Below are 13,534 nucleotides of genomic sequence, written 5' to 3'. Positions count from 1 at the left end.
GAGATACTTCTTTCAGCTGAGTTATTGAAAAAATGCTAGTTATGGTGACACAAAGCAATCAGCAGCAATATAAAATGAAAAGGTGGTACTTTTTACAGATACCAAATTAAATTGGTTGCTATTGCATTCTCGGTAGTCAGAGAAGTCAACTCTTACTGACAGTGCTGGAAGATGAAAAGAATGTACCTGATCCCTTGTCCTTTTGAGTGGATAAACTTCCACTGAATATAGTAATGTAAATGACATTTCTTATTTGTCATTGCCAACTACATAATCCTTACTAACTTTCTAGAATGGTAAAAAATGCTTTGTCATCTTCTGTCCCAAAAACTGAATGGCATATTCAAAGATTTTGCCTGAAACGTAAGTTAAAGTTCTTCAGGAACTGCTGAAGGAGTTCAGTAGATGCTGGAAGACCTAAAATGTTATTTAATGTCTACTTTTGTTTAATATATATATATATATTACATTATTTTTTTTCCATATTCTTAGTAGGCAAGTGATTGAAATACTCTAAATGTTTCTTGAGACTGCTTAAAAATCCAGTTAAGTCAAAGTATATTTCAGACTCCTTCACTAATTTTTGCAATTTTATTATGTATTATTCTATATATTTTTATCATCATGAACACAGATCTACTTACTATCTCACTCTTCTGACATCAGTTTATCCTGTCAGGTATTTAGTCCTAACGTAACAATGCTTCCTTTGTTTATCTGAAATTGCACACTTTTTTGCTTTGTTTTGCCTTCAGCTACAAACTGATATCTGGGTCTATCACCTAAGGACTTGAATACATAAAGGGAATATTTTACAATAATTTCATAAGTAATTTTGTAGTATTTATAGTAACTTATTTCATAAGTAAAATTATGGTACTTATGCATTAGAGTATGCGTAGGTTGGTAACTAGGAGCACAGAAAATTCTTTAAGGAGGAACTCAACATGTGGAGAAGGAGATATAAATTTAAATACTGCATTGTCCTGATTCTTGGAATAATCAAGGCACTCAGGTGGCTTTGTAAGTTTGGACTGCTAGTATAAATCATACCAATGCTATTGCCCAATGAGGATTACATCCCAAAAGTTTAGGTGCTGATGTCAAAAGGTGACAAGTCTCAAAAACTGAAAAGCTTTCTCTATTTATCTACTTTATATTAGTTCCTTTTACTGTTCGGTTTAAAATAAATGCACATATCTACAATGTTGCTCAACACCAGCCAAACTTGCTAGGTTTTTGACTTAAGAAAAATAACTTTTCTGTCTTTTTGTTCATGTACTGAACCAGTGAACTGTCCTTGTTACATTATCTTCTTTCCTTCCAGGTACAGTGTGTCTGGAAGAAAATCCAAGTCTGCAGAAACAGCATGTAGTCTACTTTATTCCACAGATGTCAAAATGCAATGCCTGTTTAGGCTGTGTATTTAGTCTTATTTATTTTTTCCTGGGTAGTGTATGAATTGTTTAATTGTGTTTGAATTATGCACTCATCTGACAGTATTGCTTGTACTATTTGTATGTGAACAAGCTCTGTTCTTGATATTCTGCTTGAAATTCATCTTATTCTGGCAATACTGCGACAATTTCCTAGTCTTCTATTGGGCTTATCTAAACTGTGGAATCACAGTCTCATATTTGCATAATCTTGAGGAAGCCTTTTGCGGCCCACCACATTTACTCAGGTCTATCCAGTACTTGATTTTGTTTGTTTTTGCACTGCTTAGATCATTGGAACTGCTACGAACAGCATCATGTAGTCCATCGCTGACTCATGGCGAGGAAGATGCCACAAGGAACAGGAAGTTAAAATATTTATAGCTGTGGCTCTCTCAGTATCACCAGATAGATAGCGTACCCTAGGAAAAAGACTCCTTTATTTGCAATTGGCGCCAGCATGAGCTTAAGAACTGCATATTTTTGTTCTTTTTTAAAAAAATAAATAAAATAGTACTAATATTGCATGTTTAAAACTTTAAATCTCTGTTCTTTTTCTCTCAGTATAATGTTTTTACTTTGTTTTGGCCTCTAAAACCTCTGGCATGTCTCTTGCCACAATTATTTTTGGTTGCTCTAGAAACCAATGTTCATGTTGTTTGCTACCGTATCTAAAAATTCGATATTTTATCTCTTTGCTACTGAATCAGCTCCTATTCACATTCCAGTTTGCGTCTGCTATTCTAATTATTGAAGTTTGGTGAATTGTATCTCCTCCAGTCAAGGTCAGGTTAAGGTGTGCACCTGTTCAGCAGACTTCTGTATGTCCACGTTTCTTGTTAAAAGTACCCAGGTTTTCTTAAACTTTTATATCTGAACTTTTGAATATTTTTCTTTTACTGTAGCCCACTACTAATTAGTTGACCTTCAAAATTTTTACTTTTAGAAAAGTCAGCCATTTTGCCCAGTTTAGAAAATCATCTATCAACTGCTACTTCCAGATATTTTCAGGGTTTCTTGGAAACACTTTTTTTATATATAACAGTCAGTAATGCAGTCATGTTGAACTAGTGTGTTCAAATACGCAATGGGAAAAGATATTTTATTCATATCTCTGTCAGCCAAAACAACCACATAAGGTCTATTTGAATAATGGAATACCTCCCAGTCTTGATTTGCTTTTCTCTTGACTTAAGATCCCTGAAAAATGGACTTTTGCTACTGTTGACATGTAACATTTCACCATTTCTTAAAAGCAAGGTTTTGGTTCACAATTACTTTTTATTTTAAAAATTTAGTTATTTTTTTTGCTGGGAGTAGGGTGTGGTAAGGACTAGTACAAGGTACAAGAAGCCACAACAGAGGTAGCTTGGGAGTACCTAACACTTTGCAGGTTGCAGCGTGCATATATTCTAAATTACAAGATAGAGGGTCGGGGTGTCCAGTGAAGTTTGTTGGAAACATAACCGAATAATAATCAAGATCATAATGAGAAAGGGTTCAGATAAAAGGATTCAGCTCAGGGGAGAAGCCTCGGCACAGACCTAAAGCCTAACCCCAGCCTCTGCAAACGAGGGGAAGGGATCCTCCCACCTCCCTGAACTTTGGATCAGCCTCGACTGAACGGTAAATATGCCGCTGATGACCTCAGCTACAGAAACCAGAAACACCCCACAAATCTCATGAAAAACAGAGCTATCTTTTATATTAATACAGCATGTGCAAAATGGCTTGTGAAATCCTAACCTTTTGAGAGCCACAGCAGCTTATTCCTTCACTCCTGACCCCAACAAACAGCTTGCGAATAAATCCGCTCAGGCAGTCATATGTAAAAAGGTAAATGTTCCTTTCTCATCTTCCAGCTGAAAGGGTCGGGAGCCCAAGTCTTTCACAGGAGAGGACAGGGTGCGCTTCTGTGACACGGATGCTGCCTGGGTGGGATAATCAGGATCATGCCACAGAGGAACTCCAAGCATCAGATATCCTAAACATGCTCCTTAGCCTTTTCCTTTTACACTTTTCTAAATGTATTTTGGGATTTCCTACTTTAAGAACATTGGATGAAAAGGTTTTAAGATACCTTTTAAACTTTCATTTTGGCCTTGGTGAACAGAAGGGCTTTAGCTGTATTTATTTGCTGGGTGACTGTTTACTCTGTGACGATGTAAATCAGATATTGTACCCCTAAACAGCACTTTGCATGTTTATTCTTGAAGATACAGGGAAAGGACTGTCCCTCCTCTGCATGCACATGAATAGCTTGTACTGTAAACTCCTCTCTGATGGAAACCATTTCCCACAGGAAGTGCTTGGAAACAATCTGTCCTTAGGAGATGATTTTTCTATCAAGTGCATTTCCGAGGAAATGTTTGTCATGCGGCTAAACAACTAAATTGGATAATATACAGTGCCTTTGCAGTCTCCTGAGCTGGATCCATCTGGATATCAAACACATTTAATGGGTCGTGCTCTGCTCTGCTCAGGGTCTGTAACTCCTGAGCAGCAGGGAAGCAGGGCTCTGCTCCTGGTAAACTATTTCATGTTCTCTTTCCTGTTGGGAAAAGCTTTTAACGAATGCTGAACTGCTTTCAGACTGAAGCGGGGCACCCCGCATAGCAGGAATGCCCACTAATAGACGGTAAAGCAGCCTTTGGAGGCAGAAGACCTCGTCCCAGATTTAACAACCACTGCCTGAGAGCTGATGAAGGCGCAGCGCGTGTGAATGACGCGCGAACAGCACGTGTGGAGAGACAGCAAGTTCCACAGGAAATCACTTTCGTAACGTGCCATCCACACCTAAGCCCCTTTTCACACCCCTCTCTCATCCCCAAACAGGCTGAGGTCAGGGACTTGGATGACACTGTCACACCAAGACAAATGTGTCTGTCTGCAGGCCAGGAGGAGCTTCCACCACTGCGTGCTTGCCCCCCAAGACCGCCCTGATGGCTCCTCTCAGGGGAGCACGACCTGAAAAAGCTGTATTTGCTACAAGAAGTGTGTGTAATGCGTACTTCTCTCCTACAGAAACAGCCTGTGTGATGACCCTTTATTTTATTAACACAAATCAGTATATCTGCTTATCTGAATAACAGCACAGCTCGCAGACGTTGGGTGTTATTTGCAGACTGTTCGCCCTGATGCTTCACCGTTCTTTTAACTCGTGCTGAATGTCTGGTCACCTGAATCACCAGTTGGCTCTTCTGTTTCCTGGTTAGATAACTGCAACTTTTAAAACAGGAGAACAATATGTATGTGGTGAGGTTGTTTATACAGTGGTGGTGTTTCAGGAAATGTTTTTTAAACACATATTATTGTAAAGATTTACAAAGCACCGAAAACATTTGCTATTAGAACGGACAAATAAAAAATGGTAGCACTGAAAAATCTACTCAACTTCTTTTATTCTTCTTAGGGCACCCAATACTAAGTAATTATATTTTCCTTTTAAATATTTGATAAATTCACACATTAAAAAGTAATTTCTAATATCTAGTAATGAAAGGTAGAGGATACTGTCCCATTACATTTCCTGCCTAATATCTCCAGCAGAGCATAAGAAAATGTCTTTAAAATGTGAAGTGTAAAGTCCTCCAAGGAAAAGTTTTTTATTGACTACTATCTGAGTTAGAGCTGCAAATGCACAGGTTTTAACGTAAAATATTAGCCAGGAAGAGATAAGACATTTGAAATTTTAGCACGTCCTTTCAATAGAGGAAATACTTTTATATTTGAGGCTTTGCCGATCCTCTGGCGCTAGGAAAAGAATGTCATGTGTTGCTCCTTCTGATGTAAAGGATAAATATTGGTGTAATTTGAATAGTAATGTACTTGTGGAGATGGTGCAGCATACCCTGCGGGCCAGCTGCCATCTACAGCCACTCTCCAGACACCCCCATCTTTTGTCAGGGCAATCAGAGACAGAAGAGACTACAGGAGTGCAAGTTTCCTAAACAACGTTACCGAGGGGTTAATCGGCATATAGCAAACACGGCCGCTACGTGTTTAATTCCTGCCAAAGCACGGCAGCCTACCGGGAGTCCAGGAGATGGTGGGGATTTAAAGCCTTGCAGGCAGAAGGGCAGCAGGGCAGCCTGGCACGGCCACGGCCTCGACTCTAAGGCTGTGCCCCGTGCACGGCGCCACGCAGCAATGCTAACAACATAAGGCAAGTTGGTGAGACGGAGGGTGTCTTAATTCTTCATTTCCTAGCTCCTCAAAAAAAGCTGCTGAACGTGTGTTTCCCAGCTTCGCCCTATCTGAGGACGGAGATGCAACGGGGGATAAAGCCATGAAAGATGAGAAATGCCCCTGCCGCCAGGGGTCCTTTTGAAAATGTTAAAGTGCGTGGATGGAAACAAAACTACATGAAGAGCATTAAATAAAACCAACTGAAAAACTTCACACAGATTGAGAAAAGCAAGTATACCACCTCAGTTTTATCTGGATTTAAACAAAATCCTAACTTCAGAGTCATGCACAGGTGCATCTCTATTATCAGTCATGACCTAAACGTTATTCTATGCATGCTTTTTTATCTGTGTTTTCTATGTTACCTCCTATCGTACTGAACTACCAGGTGCAATAAATCCCCTGCAGACCTTGCGGGACACAAGTTTTACACAACTGGTTTTCAACATCCCATTTCACTGCTTGCTCTCATCACAGGAGTTAGTGCCTTGCAACAATAATTAAACTAACAATAATTCCTAGGCTTTGTGCCCTTACTTGAATAAAACATTTCAGGTTACGTAAGGCAGAGCAATATAACATATCTTCTGGCAGTTACACAGAAGTGTCAACATTCTGGCCATGAATGATAATTCTGAGTGTTCATATCCATCTTCTCTAAATATGCACTGGCAATAAAATATTTTTTTATTAAAGCAAATATCCATGCATATTACAGTGCTCTGTCACTGCTTTACCTCTGGCATAAAATCTGTTATAATGAGCAACCCTCTTCAAGCATTTGTATCCGATATATCTATGTAACACAAGCCTGGATTGGATTCTACCAATAATTCTTTGCAGAATGGTGGAAAAAAAAAAAAGGATATATAAAAGTATGTTTTGTTTCTATGTGCACACACACAGAGACGTCACCATGTACTTATCCTGCACCTCAGTGACATGTTTCACTGTAAAGTCACAGCAGTTAGGGTTGTACTGCTGAAACTGCTGCGGGGGCCTGCCTGTGCTCTGAGATTTTGCAGGGGGAGAGGGAGAGGGAGAGGGAGGGGAGGGGAGGGGAGGAGAGGAGAGGATAAGGATAATGAAGGATAATGAATTTGAGCCCATATATGCCAACATATACAGTATAATTAAATGACAAGTTGTACTGAATAACTAAATGCACAGGGAGAGTAAGCTACGGTTCTTTTTTTTCAATTAAAAAAATGCTTATGGCTCAAGAATATTTTTAAAGTCTAGATTTCTGCTTACAAGAATGCCTACTTTTTGAATTAATATCTAAAATAAACCTGTTTTGTGGTAAAGATTCATTTTTTTTACTTTCTAGTTGATGAGGTTAAATATAGTTAAATAATATAGGTATGAATATAGGTATGAATACAGGTATGAATATAGGTAGATAATACATGATATCACACATATTTCTATTATATGCACCTCGGAACAATTTGAACACCATAGATTTCAATATATATGTTTTGGATTCCTCATCATCTCACTGTTTTCAGACATTAGAGGCACTTTCCCATCCATGATATACTGGCCTCTATTCTGTAAACAATTCCAAAATGCACAATAAGGTATTGAATTCCGCGTAGCACAGTAGTGGTCCAGTGGAAGTACTCACATGTGTGAAATTCTGTAAGGGGCAATTTGTATTTTTTCATAACTAATAATCAACATCTAGTCTATATTAGACTTTTTCAGTGAGAAGATCTTTGCTTCTTTACCAATGCTAAATGAGAAAAGTCAACCCTAAATACTCACTCCTAATAATGAAAAAAAATAAATAAAAATCTTAAGGCTACTTTAAAGTATTGTGGCTTTTAGTGATTTTTTTTTTTTTTTAATTACAGGACACGGAAAATTGAAATACTCTGTTTCTTTGCAAAGGCTGCAAATAATTCAGTTTTACTGGTATAATTATCTCAGTAAAATTACATAAGTAAGCAAGCAATTTTCTTTCCCAGTGTATTAACTATGAAATTAAATCCATGCAATTATTGCTATTGTTTCAAAACAATGCACCTCTTGCATTAATATGCATTCTATATGTTAATTTCAGAAAGAGATAAACAACACAATTAACATCTCCAGTGTGTCACGTGCAAACTGCTATTTGTTTCTGGATTTTGTTCAGCTGGCCAAGCTGAAATGCCACGGGCACTAAGAAGAGGTGGAGGTGATCCTCCAAGAGGACCAAAGGACCAAGCATCAGCTCTTACCTGCAGGCTGTTGAAGATGATGAAGAAGACCAACATCCAGAGGTGCCGGTACGCCATGTGCAGCCCTCCCCACAGCCAGGTGATGGAGATCAGGGCGAAGAGATACAGGACCAAGGGGATCTCTGGAAATCAGAAGCAGAGGCTTTTCAGCTGGTGCGTGCAGTGCAGAACACTCCCTAAGCATCCCCCAGGCAGGGCCAAAGCCCTGTCAGCAAACCGGGCACGGGCGCCTGGCAGGTGGGATCGAGAGCTTGGGGGAAGCATGGCAGAGCCCTGGACAAACTCTGGGAACGTGGAGAAGAAATGGATTTTTGGGAGTTGAGGGGAAAGGGAAAAGAGTGCTAGCGTTATCCACACAACAGGCTGCGATGGCTCTGGTGCTTCGCTGTGTAAGACTAGGTTATTCTCCGATTTGTTGTAACTTTTACTGCAAGCAGAGCTTGAGTACACATCTGATGGCATAAAACATCAAGTGAATACCTCTGCCCGGTCGAGGAGTCCCTCAAAGACAGAATTTGTATGGGTTAACTGCATTCACGCTGATAAATGTAGATGCAGTCTCGCCTGAAGCACTCCACCCGGCTGATAGGTGCAGCTGCACTTCACATCCCTTGCTGCATTCACAGCACGAGAGGCTTCAGGAGTGCTGGCAGGAAGATGCCTGCACAGAGCATAGTTCACACAGAGGAAAGCTGGAGGGTTTTTTAGCTCCCACCCCCACCCAGCTCTATTCTCAACACCCGGGTCCACCTCCTCGGCCCCTGGCGTTGACAGCGACAAAGTTCGTGTCTGCCCCAGCCTGCACACCTCGAGGCACAGAGGCGCTCTGTGAGGCATCGCCCCTTTCCACACCGGCCGTGCTACACCAGCCAAGCACTTTTGGGAGGTGTTATTCTAGAAACAGCACTATGGGAGTGCTTTGGGTGTTTTCTTTAATACTACCCAAACAGCAAGCGCCATGTGAACGCGGGCAACAGCCAAAGTCAACATGACCTTACGGCAAGGCAGGGAAGAGTTTCTTGCTATTACTTTGGCAGAAATGGATGTACGTATTTTGGGAATGAGGGAGCAGCTCAAAACAAAGCTCTGAGTAACTCCCTCACTCTAGTGGGTTACTCAAGTTACCCCAACTAAAGACTAATGCTGCTTTGGAAGATTTGAGCTGCAAACCTAGGATGTTCTGCACGAGCTGTCTCTCAGTGTGGCCTACCAGTCAGGAAGACAAGTATCTCACCAGTGAATTATAATGAGATTCTGAGTTACAAACTAAGATTACCATTATGTTAGGGTAGTGGTAACCTAGGGACTCCAGAGGCAGTAAAACTAAAGTATTAAAGTTAATCCCTCGGAACAGTTGACATGACCTTCTGTTTCCTGTGAAAATAAGCAACTATATCCACTTGACTGGGAAATAGCAAAGCCCATTACAGCGTTAAGAAAGTCAGATCCTCCAAACAAAGGAGATTGACAACTCAGCCTCCAGTCATGGTTATGATACCATTTTGCCATTTTTGTCTGAGGACACAACATAAATCCTCTCCAGTTTGTCCATTTGGACACAGCACAGTTTCTGTGAATGAAGGGTTTCTAATTTGCTCTCAGCGGATGGGAGGAAGCGGTGCCCCAGTTCCCTGGCCAGTTGGGGATTTTCAGCAGGAATTCAGGAAACATCATGGGTGGGTACCTGTGCCTTAGATTCATTGCCTTATGTCACAAGATATCTAAAGGATCTGTACATCATCCACACACCTGACACAGGACTTGTGGAAGACCCATCCCTTAAGACAAGACAGCTGGATAACCTCAGTTTTCTGAAATGACAATTGATGCCCATTAAGCACCTGAATCACCTCTCCCTTGGTGAGCTGAGGTCTGGCCAAAATTTATTAGATTGCCTGAGACTTCCCAAGGATCCATGATTCATACCATAACACAAATAATATCTGTATTTTTCAATGCAGCAGCAGGGGAAGAAGATTAAGGCTATGTACCTCTGCTATTTGTTTGGGAGGACTCAGTTTTGTTAGAGGAATAGAATGGAAATACAAAATAATTCCTGCATTGCTCCCTATAGACAGTAGTATCCCTAGTGCACAAATCACCCATCTCAAAGTCCCTTTGGGACAATGGAAAAGTTCCTCACGGTCTCAGCAAATGCTGAAGCAAGCTTTTCTTTAGCAGCTACTAATATATGTCGCCAACATCACAATGCTTTTACAATAATAAAAAAGGCAAAGTCCTCTAAAGCACCAGGTAGTATAGTAAGAAATAGAGCATTAGTGTTTGATTTTATCCTACACTGCATACACAATGAACCTAAATACTTATTAGATACGTAATTAATAATGTTCATAAAAACTGGTGAGGAATTGAAGATCTCAGAATATTTCAGGTTACAGAAATAAGCAAATTTAGCAAGGGCTGAAAAAAGCCTTTCTCCTGAAAAAAAAAAAAAAAAAAGGAAAAAAGCATACATAAAATGCTGTTTGTTTTTGTAAATTTATCTTTCTAAAGGTAAATTCAATAATTACCTATAGAGGAACTCATTAATTTACTTGTGCATGGATATAAACGGAAGGATATAATCATTTTATTAAACCTCAAAATCATTTAACAAAATTTATCTCTCTAGCATACAACTGATGCAATGGGCTGGCAATTAATGATCACAAATGTATGCATATTCTAAATGCTGTACACAGATCAAAGCTAACATTGTAGAGAATCGTCTCAGAAAGTTCAAACAACTATTTGGCTCTAGTGCTAATTTTCAATGTAGTTCAACTCAGGTTTGGGGTGGGGAGAGAAGAAAGCAAGTTATGGGAGTGCGATCTGCGTGCCAGAACTAGCAGCTCGATTTCTGCTTTTACTACAAAAAATGTCACAAAAAAAGTTAGCACAATATTAATCATAACCCAACACCTCTAGATCATTGAAACCATAGGCTGGTGGAATAGTGGTGTACATAAAGCTAAGGGAGATGGTTTGATATACTGCTATCTAGATCATATACTTTTGATGTACATTGATCTGAATATTTTATCTTCAAGTGTGTGTGAGGGGGAGCTTTGATAACTTCAGTGCCATCTCACCAGAATAGGATGACAACAGGTAAAACCAGAATGAAGCTCACTGAACCTAGCAAAATCTCTACTAAGTGTATCTTCAAGAGTAGTTATAAAGGTTTATGTATGAATGCTTCTCAGTACAAACATATGAATTACAGGTTTTATATATGTTATAGTAACTGAAATAGTCTGAAGATACCTGCTTTTTGCCACATGCTAGAATGTTGGTCCATTAAAGTTTCTGCTTTTACTTTTGTCAACAGCAATTGCTTCATTGTCGATATTGCAAAGGGTTAATTCAGAGCCAAAACTTTGGCAGCACTCAAAGTCTCAGCTGTTTGAATTCCCTTCACCTACATTTTTGATCAGGCAATTTGTTGTATTTTGATCAAACAGAAGCTCAATAACTAGAACATACCAGAAAACGTATCAGAAAATCAGCAGCAATTTATAAGTTTATAAGAACAGCCCTGCATAAAAGAAAAGGATGCCAATAAAAAGGCTTGAAATGAACCAAACCTGACAGTCTAGTTATTTGTGGTTTCCTTCGTGTGGAAAGAAAACCAACAACCCCTCCTGAGTAAACAAGTGTTATTTCTGGACTGATGTACCTTCACTTACAAGAACCGTGCCCTAAACCCAAGTGCAAACAGTCCCCTTTACAGTACATGAATAAACTTTAGGAGATAAAAGACTGTGGTGGAACAGTCAACTCAGCACCAGCCTGATGTAGGTGTAGGTTGTTCTTTTTTTTTTTTTTTTCATGATTAGCACAGGTTTTTTAGTACTTGGACTGATGAAAGGTTTTATTTAAGCAACATTCAGTCCACCCACTCCTTAAGTATATATATATATTATAGATATATATATAATGTATGTACATATCACCATCCTGACTGTTCATGTCTCCTGAAACATCTTCCCTTTTCCTTAACTAGAGGCTTAAGAAACGTAGGCAGAGTTGATGACTCAACACAGACAAATGTAGCTCACAGAGCTCTAGCTGCAGTTGTATAGTGTTTGCAGACTTTGTGTAGCCCAGGCTGATATGTGACCAGGTAAAATTACATGTATTTTATTCACCAAAAAAATTCTATTTGAACACTGTTTCTCAATTCTTCCCAGTTGCTGAGAAATGGTTATATTTGTTATTAACTTATCTATATAATTGATTTTTCCGCAATGCTTGCTGTTCTGAGGGCTGTGCTACATTGTAATTAATTTTTATGAGAAGTAAAACTGCAGTTTTTTAAAGCAGGGGAATCCTTAGAGTAAGCAGTCAAGATTTTGTCCAATGTTTTACATAAAAATGTAAAGAATTTGAAAGATAGGCTGTAGTATTTTCGTGACATGTTTGGATTGGATTAAAAATTTCATGAAAGAGGAACGATTCCTGCATGAGGCAGGGTTTCTATTTAGTCATCTTCAGGGCACCTCAGTTTCACAAACTCATCTTGTCTCCTCTTGAGCTGTGAGCTTCAGTAATTGAGAGTATCCAGTGGCAAGGGGCTCCACAAGAATCAGCTGGCATCAGATTCAGGTAGCAAAATGCCAGATTGCTCAGCTGAAACACTTATCAGCCTTGTTTGTTGCTCGGTTGCAATAGAGCAGAACAGGAAGCAGAAGCACACACACGCACCAAAAAAAAAAAAAATCTAAACAGTTTTGCTTTCACTTACAGTGGTTTAAAATCTCTGACAGAATAAATCCACACAACTTTATATTTCTAAAATAAATGGGTGCAGGATACACCCATTGTATAAAGCATGAGAAAGAGAGACCTCCAGCACTACAAGCCATGCTGCCTCACAGCATCTTGAGGCTTGGAGGACAAGGAGGAAGGCAGAACAAAAAAGTGGAAGCAGCTGAGAAGAGGAGCAAGAAAACAATGAGGAGCCTTCCCGTCTTCCCCATCACTGTCCACCGTCACACCTTTGATGGTTGAGATCACTGCCAGCTGACGATGAAGGTGGATTTGGGTACATCATTTTAATTTCAGATAGCAGTGCAACACGCCTGTCCCTGCATAGTGCCCATTGGTTACGGTAGCATGTTCCCTGCCGAAACCTCTGTATTAGAGAGGGAAGCAGCAGTGACGTCCTCTTGCACAATTCAGCCAGCTGACTGCTGCGGATAGTAAATGGTTCCATAAAAATGCCATCTTGCTTTATATCCTGCCCTTTACAGTTAGGAAAACTAATGGATGTGTACGTGTGCAGATAGAAAACTTAATATCAAATTAATCACTGACTCGTTTGAACAAAGGCATCAGGAGAGGAACAAGTAACAAGCCCTGTGAAACTAAGATCAGCTCATTGCTAGAGAGAAAACCTGTGGCACCATTTGGAAAAGTAACTGAAAAGAACTAGGAAAACAACGAATTGCTTTTATAGATTGCCAAGACTGGAACTGTCTTCGGGACACCATAATCGGTCAAAAATCAAAGTTTTACATTTGTTATCCATAAAGCAGAATGAACTTCTCATTTTGGCCTAGATTATGTATTTCAGAAGATAATATCATCTCCCTAGAATTGACATATATAGCTCAAATGAAAACAACCTTCAGATTCTGAAATTGCCAGTTTTCTGTTTCTTCATCCTGTAGAGCTGAG

General features: G+C 39.6%; 1 protein-coding gene across 2 annotated transcripts in view; it reads right to left on the bottom strand.

Moving 5' to 3' along the window:
- ADGRV1 (adhesion G protein-coupled receptor V1) overlaps positions 1 to 13,534 on the bottom strand; it is a 288,840-nt gene that overhangs the window by 33,783 nt on the left and 241,523 nt on the right. For both annotated transcript variants that reach the window (XM_083816849.1, XM_083816850.1), the window contains one exon: positions 7,853 to 7,974. In XM_083816849.1, the coding sequence (XP_083672975.1) occupies positions 7,853 to 7,974 (122 nt within the window). The remainder of the gene's footprint in view (positions 1 to 7,852; positions 7,975 to 13,534) is intronic.

The sequence above is a fragment of the Anser anser genome (assembly GCF_964211835.1).
Source record: "Anser anser genome assembly, chromosome: Z".
Taxonomy (NCBI): Eukaryota; Metazoa; Chordata; class Aves; order Anseriformes; family Anatidae; genus Anser; species Anser anser.
Note: the sequence above shows the minus strand (reverse complement) of the source record. Positions and strands in the feature narration are given on the sequence as shown.